This window comes from Carlito syrichta, unplaced genomic scaffold (assembly GCF_000164805.1).
Source record: "Carlito syrichta isolate Samal-C Ts95f unplaced genomic scaffold, Tarsius_syrichta-2.0.1 Scaffold304710, whole genome shotgun sequence".
Lineage (NCBI taxonomy): Eukaryota > Metazoa > Chordata > Mammalia > Primates > Tarsiidae > Carlito > Carlito syrichta.
This window is the reverse complement of record NW_007248806.1, coordinates 452,914-471,605: the sequence shown is the minus strand read 5'-3', so window position 1 is coordinate 471,605 and position 18,692 is coordinate 452,914. Positions and strand designations below refer to the sequence as shown.

At 40.5% G+C, this 18,692-nt stretch overlaps 1 protein-coding gene across 2 annotated transcripts in view; it reads left to right on the top strand.

The window, feature by feature from the left end:
* JMY (junction mediating and regulatory protein, p53 cofactor) overlaps positions 1 to 18,692 on the top strand; it is a 91,831-nt gene that overhangs the window by 65,103 nt on the left and 8,036 nt on the right. For both annotated transcript variants that reach the window (XM_021713748.1, XM_021713747.1), the window contains 3 exons: positions 1,294 to 1,380; positions 14,210 to 14,305; positions 16,463 to 17,060. In XM_021713748.1, the coding sequence (XP_021569423.1) occupies positions 1,294 to 1,380; positions 14,210 to 14,305; positions 16,463 to 17,060 (781 nt within the window). The remainder of the gene's footprint in view (positions 1 to 1,293; positions 1,381 to 14,209; positions 14,306 to 16,462; positions 17,061 to 18,692) is intronic.

Here is an 18,692-nt window from a genome sequence, read left to right as displayed (position 1 = left end):
CAGGCTGCTCTTGACTCCTGGGCTCAAGCAGTTCTTTCACCTTGGCCTCCCAAGTGCTAGGATTACAGGCGTGAGTCACTGCGCCCAGACCAATAACATGGTTTATTTGGTGGCGTTTACATCAATAAATTCTCAGCTGGGGAAAAAAATGGATTCTGTGAATTTAGCCCCATTTGCGTCATTTTATAGGCCATCATTTAGATATCTTTGTATTATGAACAAGCAGCAATTACAATAATGAGACTAGCTGACCATCTCGTCCCATAAATGGTCGGTTCATATCATGCCAATTCCTGGCTTGAAGAAGGTTTTGTAAGATGGCAGGGAGCCGGGCTCAGTGGCTCAGCCTGTAATCCCGCGCCTTTGGGAGGCTGAGGTGAGTGGACTGCCTGAGCCCGCGGGTTCGACACCCGCCTGGGCAGCGAGACCTCATCTCTACAATAAATCAAAAAATCAACCGGGCGTGGTAGCGCATACCTGTAATTCCGGCTACTTGGAAGGCTGAGGCGCAAGGATCGCCGGAGCCCAGCAGGTCGAGGCTGCGGTGGCCAGGAGCGGACCCTGCACTCCAGTCTGGGTGACAGAGTGAGACTCCAACTCAAAAAAAATTAAAAAATAAAAAAAATAAATAAAGTCTCTCATGGCTCTGATGTCTGTGACTAGAACACTCAGATTTCATAATGCTGTTTAAGCAAGTTTGGGCAAGATCATGGTCTTTATGACATAGAGCTTAAGGGTACAGATTTTAAGCCAACGGTTGTATATTCTTTTTTGCCCAGGCTTGCTTAAAGAATATAATGAAACGGAATGTGGTCGCTCGCGCCTGTAATCCCAGCAATTTAGGAGACTGTGGTGGGAGGGTTGCTTGAAGCCCAAGAGTTCCAGACCAGCCTTAGCAACATAGCAAGCCTCTGTTTGTTAATTTAAAAAAAATTTTTTTAAGTATAATGAGACTTAGAATCTTCTGACCACAGACTTCAGCCCTAAAAGAGACCTTTTAGATGATCTAAGAATGCCCCTTTCCTATCATCTTGCCCATGTCTTCCCCTCTGAAAAAAGAGAAATCAAGAGGCCTAGAGAAGTTAACAGTTTAGTAAAGATTCTCTTCTAAGTTCTTGATTATTTGGCTTATATAGTTTCAGTAATCCAGATGAGAAACAAGAGGTAGTTAACATGGTACTTAGTCATGTAGGTGGTACATATTAAGATCAAAGTTTATCAAGTAAACCTTGGTGTAGTATTCAGCACCTTTCAAGTTTCACTTGTATTAAAACTTGTTTTATGTCTTTATAGGAAATATGCATTGCAAAACACAATGAAAAATTCCAGCAGCGCACTCGGAGTGAAGATGAATATAGAGCCCATCACACAGTACAGCTAGTAAGTTTGGACTCTTGGAGACTTGGAACAAAATGTCACTTTTTTTTTTTTAAAAAGCAGGATTTATTGAGAGGACAGAAAAGTTCCCACAGTGGGACGGGACCCGAGAGGGTTGCTAATAAAACTTCACTTTTTATCTGTTTCAAAGTGGATAAATCTTAGAGAATGATAAAAGTCTTACAACTAGATGTTAACGTTAATGCACTTTATTTTATATATATAATGAGCAGTTTTTATGCAAAATTGGGTGGAGAATACAAAGTTGCTGTGCCCTCATCACACAGACACAGCCTCCCCATCGTCAGCACCTCATCCCACACATGCACAACCTCCACCATCATCAGCACCACCTTTATGCCGTACCACACGTGCATAGCCTCCCCGACTCCAACATCTCCCCCCAGAACGCTACATTTGTTAAAATCAGTGAAGCAGTGCTGACACGTCATGATTACCCAAAGGCTGTTGTACGTTAGTGTTCTTTCTTGGTGTTTTGTGTTCTGGTGGTTTTTGACAAATGTATAATGACATGAATCTACTATCGTAGTATCATAGAATTTCACTGCCCTAAAAATTCCTTTGCTTCACCATTCATCGCCCCCTCTCCCCAAACCCTTGGCAACCACTAATCTTTTTACAGTCTCCATAGTTTTCCCTTTTCCAGAATGTATAGTTAGAATCATAAAATATGTTGTCTATTTAATTGTCTTCCTTAACTTAGAAGTACGGATTTAAGTTTCCTTCATGCCTGTGTGGCTTGAAAGCTCACTTCATGTTAGCACCAAATAGTATTCTGTTGTCTGGATGTCCCACAGTTTATCCATGCACCTCTTGAAGGACATCTTGATTGTTTCCAAGTATTTGCAGTTATGAGTAAAGCTGCCGTAAACATTGATGCAGGACTTTTTGTGCATAATTTACTTTTGTGAGAAACTAAAACTATCTTCCAAGGTGACTGTACCATTTTGCATTCCCACCAGCAACAAATGGGAGTTCAGGTAGTTCCACATCCTCTCCAATATTTTTCTGTTATTAGACTTGAATTTTAGCCATTCTGATAGGTGTATCTGTCTCTCTCTCTCTCTCTCTCTCTCTCTCTCTCTCTCTCTCTCTCTCTCTTTTTTTTTTTTTTTTAAAGAGATGAGTCTTGCTTTGTTGCACAGGGTGACCTCAAACTCCTGGGCCCAAGCAATCCTCCTACCTCAACCTCTGGGGTAGCTATGTGCCACTGTACCCTGCTTTCACTGTTTTTTGTTTGAGTTGGGGGGTTCTCACTCTGTCTCTATCACCCAGGTTCAAGTGCGATGACTTGATCATGGGGTTATAGGCATGAGCCACCACGCCCAACCTCACTGTTTTAATTTACAATTCCCTAATGGCATATGATATTGAGCATCTTTTCATATGCTTATTTGCCACCTGTATATTTTTAATAAGGTGTCTGGTCAGATCTTTTGCCTATTATTTAATCAGTTTCATTTATTTACTTATTTATCTATTTATTTAATTTTTGGAATCAGGGTCTCACTCTGTTGCCCAGACTGGAGTGCCATGGCACAATTATGGATCACCTCAACCTCCTGGGCTCAGATGATCTTTTCGCCTCAGTCCCAAGTAGCTGGGATTATAGGCACGTGCCACCACGCCTGGCTAATTTTTCTTCTTCTTTTTTTTTTTTTGAGTCGGAGTCTCACTCTGTCACCTAGACTGGAGTGCAGTGGCCGCTCCCGGCCACCGCAGCCTTGACCTGCTGGGCTCCGGTGATCCTTCCGCCTCAGCCTTCCAAGTAGCCGGAATTACAGGCATGCGCTACCACGGTCGGCTGATTTTTTGATTTATTGTAGAGATGAGGTCTCGCTACCCAGGCTCTTTTTTTTTTTTAATAGAGACCAGGTCTTGCTATATTGCACAGGCTGATCTTGAACTCCTAGGCTCAAGTAATCCTTCTGCTTTTCCTCTCAATTACAGGCATGAGCCACTGTGCTCAACCTAGGTTGGTTATTTTATCATTGTTGAGTTTTAGGAGTTCTTTGTCTATTTTGGATTGCAATCTTTTGTTAGAATAGTCTTCTGCAAATATTTTCTCCCAGTTTGTGACTTGTTTTCTAATTATTTTGGCAGTGTCTTTCTCAGAGCAGAAGTTCTTTACTTCTAAGAAAGTCCACCTTGCCAGTACTTTCTTTCATGGATTATTATACCTTTGATATTGTATCTCAGAAGTCATTACCAAACCCAAAGTCATCTAGATTTTCTCCTGTGTTTTCTCCTAGGAGTTTTATAGTTATTAGTTTTATGTTTATGTCTGTGATCCAATTTGAGTTAGTTTTTGTGAAGGGTGTAAGGTCTGTGTCTTTTTTTTTTTGGCATATGGATGTCCTGTTATTCCAGCACCAGTTGTTTAAAAGATTCTCCTTTCGCCGAGGTGAGTGGATTGCCTGAGCCCGCGGGTTCAAGACCTGCCTGGGCAGGTGAGACCTCATCTCTACAATAAAATTAAAAAATTAGCCGAGCATGGTAGCGCGCGCCTGTAATTCCGGCTACTCGGAAGGCTGAGGCGGAAGGATCGCCGGAGCCCAGCAGGTCGAGGCTGCGGTGGCCGGGAGCGGCCACTGCACTCCAGTCTGGGCGACGGAGTGAGACTCCAACTAAAAAGAAAAAAAGTCTCCTTTCTCCATTGAATTGCCTTTTGTTCCTTTGTCAAATCAGATGGTTCTAGCTCTTTGGCTCTATTTTGGGGTATCCTATTTTGTTCCATTGATCTAGGTCTCTTTTGCTTCTCTGTATGAACTTTAGAATCAGCTTGTAATATTCACCAAAAACTTGCTGGGATTTTGATTGGGATAATATTGAATTTATAGATCAAGTTGGGAAGACTTCAGATCTTAACAATATTGAATCTCACTTTTCACAAACAAGGACTACTTTTCTATTTTTGTAATTATCATTTGAATCCTTTGATCAGAGTTCTGTAATTTTCCTCGTATACATCTTATACTTCTTTTGTTAAATTTGTGCCTAAATATTTCTTCTTCTTCTTCTTTGAGGGGGTAATATTGTAAATAATAATATTTTTTGTTTGTTTGTTTTTTGAGTTGGAGTCTCACTCTGTTGCCCAGGCTGGAGTGCAGTAGCACACTCAACAACCACTGCAGCCTCGACCTGCTAGGCTCAGGAGATCCTTCCCCCTCAGCCTTCCAAGTTGCTGGAACTACAAGCACAGGCTACCACGCCCGGCTTATTTTTTGATTTATTGTAGAGGTGAGGTCTTACCAAGTTGCCCAGGCTGGTTTTAAACCGCTGAGTTCAGGCAGTTCTGTCACCTCAGCTTCCCAAATTGCCGGGATTACAGTTTTGAACCACCACGCCTGGCCAGTATTATGTTTTTAACTGTGAGCTCCAATTGTTCGTTGCTAGTATATTAGAAAACAATTGTTTTTTGTAAATCAACTTTGTTATAATCATTTATTCCAGATTATTTCTTCTGTCAGTTTTCTTTCAGATTTTCTACAACTGTCATTTGCAAGCAAAGACAGTTTTATTTCTTCCTTCCCAATCTTGTATAATTGTTTTTCCTTTTCTTATTATATTAGCTAGGACTTCCAGTATGATATTGAAAAGAGGCATGATATTATAAGAGGGGATATCTTGCCTTGATCCTGATCTTAGCAGGAAAGCTCTAGTTTCTTACCTAAGTGTAGGATTTTTGGTAGATGTTCTTTATCAAGTAGAGGAAATTACATCTCTAATTCTAGCTTGCTGAGCGTATTGTTTTAGTTCGCTGTGTATAAAATTACACCAGAAACCTCCCTTTCCCGGTATTGCTGTACCTTATCATACCTGCAATATATTATCCTGACAGTAATCTTTTCAGACACGCCTTTAATTAGTCAACACCAGTAATTTATATTAATTAAATATCAGAAATGTCAAGCATGACCATATCTCTGTATTTGTTTATTTTTAAATTTTTTGTTCTTTTAGCATCATACTAAAGGCCAAAAAGCTTAAATTTGTCTTCATTACTACTTAAGTTCATTTTGATAAATTTTTAGCTAAAGCTTTCCTTTGTCTTTATTTTAAACACATAAATTAGCCAGACTATCCATAAACTGTAAGATTACTTTTTTCCTAGAAACTAGAAATGACAAATCAATTAATACACTTTTATTATTCATTACTATTTCTGTGGGACAGAAACTGCTTGTCAGATTGGTCAAGGGGGCCAGCATGACAGAGGTTAACATGACTCCTACTGTTACCTCTGCACCTGCACCTATCAACTTATTTACAACAATCGACACTTGGAGTTTTTCCTTTTTACATACAGGTTTTTGTGGAGGAAGCAACTGATTAACTTTTAAGAATGTATGAGTATCAGATCCTGTTCTAAATAGTTTTTTGGGGCAAAGAGGCGTAAAAATGAGGATAGTAGATTCTTTTATTTTATTTTATTTTTTTTGAGTTGGAGTCTCACTCAGTCGCCCAGACTGGAGTGCAGTGGCCCCTCCCAGCCACCGCAGCCTCACCTGCTGGGCTCCGACGATCCTTCTGCCTCAGCCTTCCGAGTAGCTGGAATTACAGGTGCGCGCTACCATGCCCAGCCGATTTTTTGATTTATTGTAGAGATGAGGTCTCGCTGCCCAGGCGGGTCTCAAACCCGCGGGCTCAGGCAGTCCACTCACCTCATCCTCCCAAAGGCGCGGGATTACAGGCTGAGCCACCGAGCCCGGCTGGATAGTAGATTCTTAAGAGAATCTCAAAGATATGAGGGGGGACCCCCAAAACACAGATTTTATTTATAAAAAATTGTGTATTTATTCTTACATGACTAAACATCAGTCACCTTTAAAGTTCTCTTTGTTTGAAGCAATACACCTATTGATATGCTTTTTCCACAGCTCAAAACAGTTTTTGGATTTGTCAGTTTTGATGCCTTTTAGTGCTTTTGCCATTTTTTGTTTTCACGTCTTTCACATCAGCAAAACGTTTCTTTTTGAGGACCTCTTTTCTTCCAGGGAACCAAAAAAAGTCACTCAGGGTGAGATTGTGTGAATAGAGAGGGTAGCGCTGGGGCCATGCCATTTTTGGTCAACAACTGCTAAACATTCAGTGCAGTTTGAGCAGGTGTGTTGTCATGGTGCAACAATCGGTCCTCGTTTGTCACAACTCAGGATATTTCTTCCACAACTTGTGACATAACCTTCTCAAAACTTCCAGATAAAAACTTTGGTTGACCATTTGATCTGGAGGAACAATTTTGGGTCGTCATGTCCCGTTCCCTCCCCCCACTAATGTCTCCCTCTAATGTCATCTGCCTTAGAATTTTGCCTGATACCAGCCTCAGTTGGAGTATCTAATTGTCAGTGACTGAATCCATTAACTAGTCCTCTTTAATACACAGAGCTAATATAAAAGGAAAGTAGGGGCTGGGCAGTGGCTCACACCTGAAATCCCAATGCTGGGGTGAGACTGGGGCAGGTGGATTGCTTGAGCCTAGGAGTTGGAGTCCAGCCTGGGTAACTAAGGAGACCTCATTTCTTTAAAAAAAAAAAAAAAAGTAGCAACCTTCCGGCTACTCAGAAGGCTGAGGCAGAAGGATCACTGGAGCCCAGAAGGTCGACGCTGGGGTGGCTGTGAGCATGCATGCCACTGCACTCCAGGGGGAAGGAGTGAGACTCCAACTCAAAAAAAAAAAAATTGTCTTAAATCAAGAGATGATTGTTTTTCAAAAAGCTAGTTTTAAGCCCCTGTTACCAGAATCGCTCCTGTGGTGGATTGTTTAACATAGATCCCTGGATGTTAACCTTATTGTTTCAACAATTTCACCTGGAAATCTGTGCAAATTAATATATAAGACTAAGGAAGTTTATGTTTTATGTTAATATTTAATAATAAACTATCTAAAACATAAATGAATGTGAAGATTACTTAATACTACTATCTTTTAAATTTTTATTAACTCGGAGACAAATTGGATAAGAGAAGAAAATTTTGGTCAGGAAACAAGTCAGTTTTCCCCATTAAAAAAATGCATTGTTGTTTTTTGTAACCACGCTCATAACTCTTGGCTTTTACTTTAAGAAAGCACACATGGACTACTTTTAAACTGTTTGTAAAACTGACCAGAACTTTTTATTTTAAGTTTATGAAACTGATAAGGACTTTTTCTTTTGCTCGTGATGGCTTTTTTTGAGAATGCCTACTTCCTCCATGCTCTGCTGTGTGTTCCCATCCCTCAGCTGTCTCACCAGCCCCTCCAAAGTTAAACTTTATTTTGCAGTCATTAAGTGACTTTCCAAAGCCTGCCTGTTACTGGCTATGCTTTTATGCTCAATACTACCATAGTGTGCCCTGTGCTATAAATATAAAGGTTGTGCTTCCTCACATATGCTCATCAGTTTCTGCCTCAGGAATATGAGCCTCTTTCACCCTCTCTCTCCATCTGGGATCTGTTAGATTAGAGTCAGACCTAACTTTGTGTATATAGCACATGGACCAGCGATATAATTAATCAGTTGATTTAATTCCATATACAACTGTTTTATACATTATGTTTAGAGATGCAGGTTCACAGTTGAAAACTCAGTGGTGTTTTCTCAACAACTGGGCATCAGCATTTATTGAATAAAATATTTTTCTCTAGGTATAGAAAAATATATTCACCTACAAGTCAGTGCTTACTCTGCAGATGTTTGAAGGACCCTGTCCCAACATACATCCCTGGCATAGACCTGGATGTGGGAGCGGGGGGTGGTGGTGCATGTTCACTCCACTCCCAGGTGGCTGTGAGGATGTACATGTGAGGATTTAGCAGGCCCTTTCTTTGCTAACTTTACTGGATGGAAGACTTATACACTCCAGCTATGTGGACAGAAGTGAGCCTGGAGCACGGGAGAGGAGGTGGGAGTGTTCTTGCCTTATGCTATCCTTGAACCGTTGTGGACTTTGCTTTCTAAATGAGAGAATTTATGTGGAACCTTCATGTCTGCTTTTAATGCAGAGCTCAGGTCTTCTTGCTTTCCTATCTGGAAATTTGACAGTTATATAGCAAGTCTTCTGGCATTTGGAACTGTTATCGAGAGATGCTTGTCTTTGTATCTATTAACAGGTGGTCTTTGAGAATTCTTATGACCTATCCTGCGAGAACTGTAAAGGCAAAAGAGCTTTCTTGCCTTCTATAGGAGGAAGACCTAGAAGAACTTGGTTTACTCACCCACAGCTCCTTTCCCTACTTGCCATAAATCCAGGGGGCTAATCTGCATCCAAAGATCTGGCCAAGAGACAGAATGAGATGCTGTCTGTTGTGGGTGATCATTGTTTCCCCGTAGGGAACAGGCTGCACTCCTCACCATGCCCTGATCAGTCGCTGTCCCTCAGCCACTCTTCACCCTCCTGCCATGCGTTTCGCTTTAGTCTTTGACACTGTTTTCATTCCAACTTCCTACAGTATCTGACTGCATAATTTCCCGAGAAATGTTTATATATGGGTAGAACTGATGTTGTGTCTGCTTTACCTTACCACAAACCCAGGTTTAGTGTGTGTCTTAATACATTATAGATGGTTTCTTATTCCCAGTTACCAAACCGCTTTCTTCCTGCATTCCCTGACTGGATGAATGGCACCCCTGTCCTCCCAGTGGTGGCCAAGTTAGAGAACTTGAATTCTTTTCTCTCCACCTCCCCCAAGTCAGATGTCTTCCTTGATGTTTGGCAACACTAAACCCCATATCTGTTACACACGCCTGTCCCTCTCCACCTCCACTTAGACATCCCTGCCTTTTTTCCCAGTGCTTCATATAGTGCCTGGTTGGAGTGTTAATAAATATTGGGTGAAAGAATTTCTTTATCTTAAGTGGTTTTTTCTCTACCACTTTATTGTCTGATGACATTTTTACATGCTGTGTGACTTTTTCTCCTTTAGGATCTTAAGAAAGTTTGTGTGGGGGGGGTTGTATTTTTGTTTTGTTTGCTTTTAGTTAATGTTTTCTAAATTGGTCCTATTATCTAAGCAAGATTTTTTTCTCCATGGATAAATGAGTATCTTGATGTCTGTGTATAAATTTTGATTACATATCAGATGTTAGAAGCATATCCTGAACATTTCTTCACACTTTTAAAATCCTTCTATTATGAGCGGTTTTAATTAATGACTTGCAATTGTTCCTTTTTTTTTTAACCTTTACTGTGTTTATAAGATACGTGATCACTATAAGAGATTAAAGAACCACCAAAATCTTTTTTTTCCCCCTTGAACTAGCACTTGATGTTTTACCTGTTTGTTTGTTTGTTTGTTTTTGGAGTCAAAGTCTCACTCTGTTGCTCAGGCAGGTGTGTAAAAATGGCATGCTCATAGCCACTTGACCTGCTGGGCTCAGGCAGTTCTCCTGCTTCAGCCTTTTAAGTAGCTGGAACTACAGGCTTTTGCCCCACCACACCTGGCTAATTTTTTATTTATTGTAGTGATGACCAGCCAAGTTGTCCAGGCTGGTCTCAAGCCCCTGGGCTCAGGCAACCCTCCTGAGGAAAGTGCTGGGATTACCCTAACCCTAACCCAACATTTTACTTTTAACAGGAGAATTTAAGTGCATATCAACTAGTGGAATTTACATAAATCTTTCTCCCCACCTTCTTCCCTTCCCTTCTCTCCCCCCTCCCTCCCCCTCCCTTCCTTTCTTTCTTTCCCCTCCCCTTCCCTCCCCTCCTCAACCTATTGCCCAGGCTAGAGTGCAATGGCATGATCAGGGCTCACCACAACCTTGATCTCCTGACTCAAACCATCCTCCCGCCTCAACCTCCCAAGTAGCTGGGATTACTGACATGAGCCATCACACCTGACCTGATGGCCTTTTTATTCTTTTTCATGGAGTCATCATGATCGACTGATGATTGTACATCTCAGGTTTTCTTGAAGCTTTCCTGAATGTTAGGTTCCCTATTTAAATAATACCAATGATGTCCTCATTAGATTCTTATTCTGATGCTGTCTTCTAGCTCATTAGTTTTATCATTTTTGTTTTGTGTGATGTCTGAAAGCCTGTCTGCAGGGCCTGTTTTCAGACATATCTTGCTTCTGTTGTGGTTTTCATGTGCTATCTGCCACTACCACCACCACCACTACCACACAACACCTGATGTCATTTCTTTTTTGTTTGTTTGTTTCTCCTCTTAGAATGGGGGCAGAGAGAAGCTGGACCTGGACTGTCCCCTGCTTAGAGGACTGCACCTACCCCCTTAACCATTCATGAAGCCCATGTGGTTCCCTGGGTTTTCTGTGGAAAGTCAGGGCTGCCTGTTTATTTGGAGATCATCGCCTACTCCTTTCCTCCCTACCTCACAGGGAATTTCTTTTCAACAGGGAGGAACACTGAAAAGAAAGATAACGCTTTCTGTCTTTTTTTTTCCTCCTTCTTCAGCTACATCCATTGTACTATTTATTCTGTGATAAGGAGTCAGATATTTAGAGGGACGTTCTCAGCTTTTCCTGTGACCTGCCCATGTTGCCCAGGTTTTCACTGATGGAGGTTGATGGGGTTTTCAAGACTGACATTTATTTTTTAGAGAGCTTTCTTACATCAGAGGGCTAAAGATGACTCTTAAGTACTTTCTGATTTGTGTCAAAATTGTATTGGCAGGTATTTATCATAATGTGTGGCTTAAAGTTGATATCGCCTTGTTTAATGTGAAGAAGAATTTTTTTTCTAACTTTCTTTCAAGGAAGCAGAGACAAGACTGCATTTACTCCCTTTATCTTTAATTAAAAGTCCCCTACCCATGTTTTATGGGTTAATAATTCATTCATTGGCAGTTCACTTACATGACCTGAAGAGTGGTAGTATCATTCCTAAAATGCTTGGAACCAGAAGTTGTTTTGGATTTTTATAAAAAAATTTGGATAGATTTACTTATACATGAGATATCTTGGGGATGGGACCCAATCCTAAACATGAAACTCATTTATGTTTCATATACACATAGCCTGAAGGTAATTTTATACATTTAAAAATTTTGTGCATGAAAAAAGTTTTGACTAGATTTTGACTAATATCTGTCACACGAAGTCAGATGTGGACCTTTTCATGTCTGTTGTCATGTTAGTTCTCAAGATTTCCGATTTTGGAACATTTTGGGTTTTCAGATTAGGGGTGCTCAACCTGTTTTCTTTGTTTTTAATCATACATGTCTTATTTTGGGTTCTTGCCACTTTATTTCAGGCTGGACTGAGAGCCGTTTTGAATTGTGTTCATATGTGGTACCTTTTATCCTTATGTATAAATAATTATGCTACTCAATTACATTTCATTCAAAATAATTAGCCTATCACATATCTTTATTTCCTCCTCTCACATTTTTAAGGAATCAGGGGAAAGTGGGAGATCTTTTTATTTTCTTAGGATTTGATATAACTACCTAAGGAAAATGTAGCAGTAACTTTCATTAGAAATTATATTGTCGACCAGGCGTGGTGGCTCAAGCCTGTAATCCCAGCACTTTGGGGGGCCAAGGCTAGAGGATTGCCTGTGTCCAGAGGTTCAAGATGAGCTTGGGCAACTTGGTGAGACTTCTTCTCTACAACAAATCAAAAAAATTATCTGGGCTTGTTGACACATGCCCTGTGGTTCCAGCTGCTTGGAAGACTGAGGTGGAAAGATCACCTGAGCCCAGTAGTTTGAGGCTGTGGTATCCATGAGTGTACTGCTGCACTTCAGCCTGGTCAACAGAGAGAGATGACTCTTGGAAAAAAAAGAAAGAAAGAAAGAAATTAGATTGTCCAGGGAAAAACTGGTGGGAAGGAGAAGAGAGGTGATAGAATAAGAGAATAATGGGGGATTAAATTTGAAGAGGACAGAACAATGGAAGAGAGAGGGATTTATTTCCATATGAAATTATCTGGTCTATAGGAGATGTCTAGTTTTTTAAAACAAAGCAGAGAAATAAGACCGTCCATTTTACCTATATAGAAAGCTTTTTCTTTGAACTAAAATGTACTTTACCAAGTGAGATTTTATTTTGCAGCTTTTAGATGACTGAACAACGTGGGAAGATTTTTAAAGTTTTGTGTAGATAACTGCTAACTATGAGGTGTAATATTAACCCTTTGTTCTTGGAGACATCGCACAGATCACCTACCAGCAACTTGACTGTACTTTTTTACCAAATAGTGAAAAACCAGTAAAAACCAATCACTTCATATTAAATAGTATAGTATTGAGACAGATTATTTTATTGTAGTGATATTTGGTTTATAATGGAATTTTGGACATTGAAGAACTTATTTAAGACCAAAAAAATCAAAATTTTGTATCTTATATTTTTCTAATGTGTGAAACAATCACCAACATGCATTGTAGGTTCATTGGTACATGTTGTACAGTAGTAACTTGTAGGACATCTTCCACCTGGTGTTTTTCAATTTGAGCAGACAATGCAGTCTTGTTTTCTTCCTCCTACATTAATAATATGTAATTTATTGTCCAGTCTGTTCAAAGATGATATGAAAGGACACACTTGTGGTTTCTGAAAAACCACTTCTCAACTGATTAATCATATCTCAGTATACATTTCATCTCTTTATTTGCTTTTTTATGCAATTTGAATGGAAAACTTCAAGGAAATACACATTTTTGAAAAATGTTCGCTTGCATAACTCTGTCCTGTATAAACACGAGCAATCTCTTTATGTTCCCTGAGAGAGGACATCTGAGCTGTTTGCTAAATTATGATGTCCCTTCAGGAGGCAACATCTGAGTGCAAAAAGTTAAATTAAATGACTCATGGATAATGCTTGAAGCATATTTTTTCTAACTGCTGGTTTTTTATTGTTTGAAATAATGTATACTAGCCACTTTTTTTTGTTTTTTTGTTTTTTAAAGAAAACAGCATTTATTGAGAAAACAGAAAAGCTCCCACAATGGGAGGGGACCTGAGGAGTTTGCCCTATCTAAATTATTGACCGAATGATTGCTGATATTGATTAATTGATTTTTAGAGAAACACCGTCACTCTTTTGCCCAGGCTGGAGTGCAATGGTGTAATCATAGCTTATTGCAGCCTTGACTTCCTGAGCTCAAGCCATCTTCCTTCCTCAGCTTCACAATTAGCTTTGGACTGCAGGCCTGAGCTAGTCTGGCTAATTTTTAAATATTTTTTGTAGAGATAGAGCCTTGCTGTGTTGTCCAATAGGAACTTTTGGCCTCCCAGAGTGCTAGGATTACATTAGCCACCATGCCTAAACATAATCTTTATTTTTTTTATTTATTTATTTGTTTTGACACAGAGTATCACTCTGTCACCCAGACTGGAGTACAGTGGCATGATCGCGGCTTACTGCAGCCTTGACCTCCTGGGCTGAGGCAATCCTTCTTCCTCTGCCTCTGAAGTAGCTGGGACCACAGGCACATGCCACCACACTTGGCTTATCTTTTATTTTTATTTTTTGTAGAGATAAGGTCGTGCTATGTTGCCCAGGTTAGTCTTTAACTCCTGGGCTCAAGCAGTTTTTCCACCTCAGCCTTTCAAACTGCTGGGATTATTGGTATGAGCTATTGTGCCCAGCCCTAATTTTATTTTTTAAGTGCTCTATGTTTGAGTTAGCAGAATATAGCAGCTAGAATTGTTTCTGCCTCAGCCTCCCAAGTAGCTGTTGTTGTTTAAATTTTTTTTAGCCAGAGCACCAAAAAGGAAACATTTTTAGTTCTGAGATTTTATTTTACCTTACAAAGTAACAACTTTAATTTGGAGTACGTGCAGAAAAGTTTTTAAAAATATGTATTTATTGATGCTAGAAAATGAATGGGACACATCATAATGGAATTTTTAATTTTTTTACCAGAAGAGAGAAAAATTACATGATGAAGAAGAAAGAAAAAGTGCCTGGGTTAGTCAAGAGAGACAGAAAACGCTAGATCGACTTCGAACATTTAAACAGGTAATAAAAGTTTGGTTCCTTTATTTTTTTGTTGTTGTTGTTGCTTTTAAAACAGCTACGTACACACTTGTCAAATTTATTTTATTTATTGATTTCTTTTGAGTCGGGGTCCCTCTCTATCACCCGTGTTGGAGCAGTGGCACAGTCGTATCTCACCACATCCTTAACCTTCTGGGCTCAGACTTCTGCCTCAGACTCCCGAGTAGCTGGGACTACACAGGCATGTCCCCAAGCCCAGTTAATTTTTTTTATTTTTCTGTAAAGACGAGGTCTCCATATATTTCCCAGGCTGGTCTCAAACTCCTGGACTCAAGCAGTTCTCCCACCTGGATTCCCAAAGTGCTGGGATTACAGGCATGAGCAATCATGTGCAGTCAAGATTTCTTTATTTGAGAAAAATTTGATTTTCCCTTGTTTGTTTAGAAAATACTATAGCTATGGTAGTCTTTTTAAAAATTATTTTGATTCCTTCTTTCCTCTGGTATTTCCGTAATTAGTATTCTTGCAACCCTTGGTCCACAGCTTCAGTAGTATAAAAGGAATGACAAGGGCCTCTGGGAAGCCTAGATTCCTCTTGAATTTAAAAACCTAGTGAATTCACAGCTGACTATCCAGCTTTCCCGTGTGTCACCCTGTGGTGGTACCACATGGAAACGACCGTTGGTGGAATTGGAGGATAGAGAACCACCAGGAAAGATGCTTGCACAGTACCCTATCCGGCCTATCCCAGGCCCCTGGGCACTGATGGCACAGCATCTCTACACCCTATCAGAACCATGCCTAAGCCCAGCACTTGGTTCTAGACGCTGATGTGCACCAGTACCTAGTGTCACTTGTCTGTGCTGAAGGATCACCTGATAGGAGAAGGGAGCTTGGAATCAAGTCCTTTTAGTACTACAGAGGAAAAGGGGTTGGGGAAAGCTGTCCTTAACATCAGGATAAGCTTTGTCCACCAAATGAATGTTAATACTAGGTTTTACTATAGTAAAAACTATAAAATGAGAGTTCTGTCTATCAGTACTCTAAAAAATGTGATTCCCTCTCTTTCATTCTGTCATAAAATGCCTGTATTTTTATTGGAGCTTTCTAAAAATGCCAAGTAACTTCTTTAAAAAGAATATCAGTGTTTTAATTTTTTCATTTGTAAGCATTTGAAAACATACAAAAAACTAATAAATCATTATCTTTTTACACACCAGTAGCATATGCATGTTTGACATTACTTATGTTTTGTTGTTAAATGCTGTTTATTTGTTTATTTGTTGTTGTTGGGGTCTCGTCCAGGCTGAAGCGCAGTGGCAGTCATCACTCACCGCAGCTGCACCCTCTGGGCTCAGGCGATCCTTCTGGCTTGGCCTCCCAAATAGCTGCGACTACCACTGTGATATATACCACCATACCCAACTTTTAAAAAATCTTTTTTGTATTTATTTATATTTTGTAGAGACAAGATTTTGCTATGTTGCCTAAGCTGGTCTGGAACTCCTGGGCTCAAGCAAACCAAAGTGCTGGGAATACAGATGTGAGCCACTGTGCCCAGGCTTATTTTTTATATTTAAGTGGGTAGTTTTGTTCAGTAGAGATCTTTTTAAAATCATGTGGCAGTTGTGAACAGTTGACTTCTTAAGACCCTAAGGAATAAGGCATTAACAGTGGATTTTTTCAGGCAAATAATAAAAGCACTCATGATGGTTGTTTGAAAGGTGTTAGGTATCTTCTGATTTTTCTCTATCACTTTATTAAGAGTGAAATCACCAACCAGGCACAGTGACTCAAGCCTGTAATTAATCCCAGCACTTTGGGAGGCTGAGGTGAGAGGATTGCCTGAGGCCACGGGTTGGAGACCAGCCTGGGCAACTTGGCAAGACCTCAGCTCTACAATAAATTAAAAAATTAGCCGGGCGTGGTAGTATGCACTTGTAGTTCCAGCTGCTTAGAAGGCTGAGGTGGAAGGCTCGTCGACACTGGGGTGGCTATGAGTGTGCCACTGCACTCCAGCCTAAGCAACAGAGTGAGACTCCAACTCAGAAAAAAAAAAAGCGAACTCATCAGTGAGTCAAAATGACTTATTTCATTTGAAGGAGAAAATAAATAGGCATTTGTTTATACATTGCTTTAATATAATTTAACCAGTTATCATAACTTCTGATATTTTAGAGGTATCCTGGGCAGGTCATACTTAAGTCAACCAGATTACGACTAGCTCATGCAAGAAGAAAAAGTGCAGCAAGTCCTGTTCCCCAAGAGGATCAGTGTGACTCTCTCCCAGGAGTGTTACAGGTGGAAGAGAAAACTGAAGAGGTGGGAGAAAGAAGAGGCAAGCTGGGGCCATCACAGACAGCAGAACCTCAGAGCCTTGCACAACTTGAAGACACTGCATTAGCACAACCTGAAGCCATTTCATTACCTCTCATTGGTGTTACCTCTGAACTGCCTGCCCCAGTCTCTCTTCCGCTTCTCAATAATAATGACCTTGAACTCTGTTCTGTCATCGAAGATCCACTCCCACCACCTCTTCCTCCAACACCACCCCCTCCCCCACCTCCACCTCCTCCACCGCCACCACCACCTCTGCCTGTTGCTAAGGACAGTGCCCCAGAGACACTGGAGAAAGATATGCCTAGAAAGGAGGGGAATGAGAAGAGGATCCCCAAGTCTGCCAGTGCCCCCTCGGCACACCTCTTTGACAGTAGCCAGCTTGTCAGTGCACGGAAGAAGCTCAGAAAGACTGCTGAAGGTTTGCAAAGGAGGAGAGGTACGTTCCTTAGAGGTTCCTTATTTCATCTGTTGGGTGAAGTCAGGTATCATCAGAAACAGTATTTCGTTCAGTCTTGCAAAGCTTACAACATGCCTTTAAGTTTAAACATTATTTGATAGTAAACAGGTTTTCAAAGTTGTAGCAGAGAATTCTTATCAGCCCACATCTACAAATGTGTACAGGTACACAGAAAAAGTATACCTTCTTGAGCTGTTCAGCATGTTTTATAGATATATCTTCTAAAGTTATACTTACCTATTTTGGTAGTACAGAGTAGGTGGCTTTTTTGTGTTAGAAAAAATCTGATTTTAAACCTGAGAAAAAAATACGCTTTCTGGTCAGGAGTGTCACCATAGAAGACATTGGCAGGTTTATGTGACATTTGGTCACATATTTGCTGAGGACTTTTGTGTATTTGTATAAAGAGGCAAGGAAGACTAAGGGAGTAAGTAATCTGTGCAATTTATTGCCTGTCAGAAGACCTCAATAAAGCTTGCATGTTTTGTTTGGTTTTTTTTTGAGTCAGGGTTTTCGTCACCCAGGCTGGAGTGCAGTGGCATGATCACGGCTCACTGCAGCCTCGACCTCCTAGACTCAGTTGATCCTTCTGTCTCTGCCTCCCTAGTAGCTTAGACTGAAAGGTGTACAACACCAGGCTTTTTTTTTGGAAAACAGGAGTTTATTGAGACAAAAAAAGCTCCCAAGCAGGTTGGGTCCTAAAAGAGGGTTGCCCTACACCGGGCTTTTATTTTATTTTTATTTTTGGGGTTTTTTTTTGTTTTTGAGTTGGAGTCTCACTCTGTCGCCCAGACTGGAGTACAGTGGCTGCTCCCGGCCACTGCAGCCTCGACCTGCTGGACTCCAGCGATCCTTCTGCCTCAGCCTTCCGAGTAACCGGAACTACAGGCATGCACTACCACACCCAGCTGATTTTTTGATTTTATTGTAGAGATGAGGTCTCGCTGCCCAGGAGGGTCTTGAACCCGCGGCTCAGGCAATCCGCTCACCTCAGCCTCCCAAAGGTGCGGGATTACAGGCTGAGCCACCGAGCCTGGCTGGTGCATATATGTTTAAGATGGATATTTTTTGTTGATGAATTTAACCTTTTATCATTATATAGTGACCTTATGTATCTTTTAAAATTTTTGATAGGTTGAAAGGTATTTTGTCTGATATTAAGATCGCAACTCCTACTTTCTTTTGTGTTCTGTTCACCTGAAATTTTGCTTCCCATCCTCTTACTTTGAGTCTGTGAGTGTCTTTTCTGGTGAGATGAGTTTCTTGGAGACAATATATTGTTGCCTGATGATATTTTATCCATTTTACCATTCTATGTCTTTTCAGTGGTGCATTTAGTGCATTCACACTCAGGCTAACTATTGAAATGTGAGAGTTTATCTCTGTCAAGCGGTTCTTATAGAGTTGATGTTCCTGTTTGTTTGTTGTCTTTCTTTTGATTTTTGAGGTGATTCATGTGTGTTTTCAATCTTTTTCCTGCACTCTTGTGAAGGACGTTGTCATTCTTTTTTTCCCTTTGTTCTGTATTTAATACTTTCTTAAGTGTACAGCTGGTCTAGAGGCAGCATAAGTTCTTAGGGATTGAATGTCTGGGAAAGATTTTAATTCTCC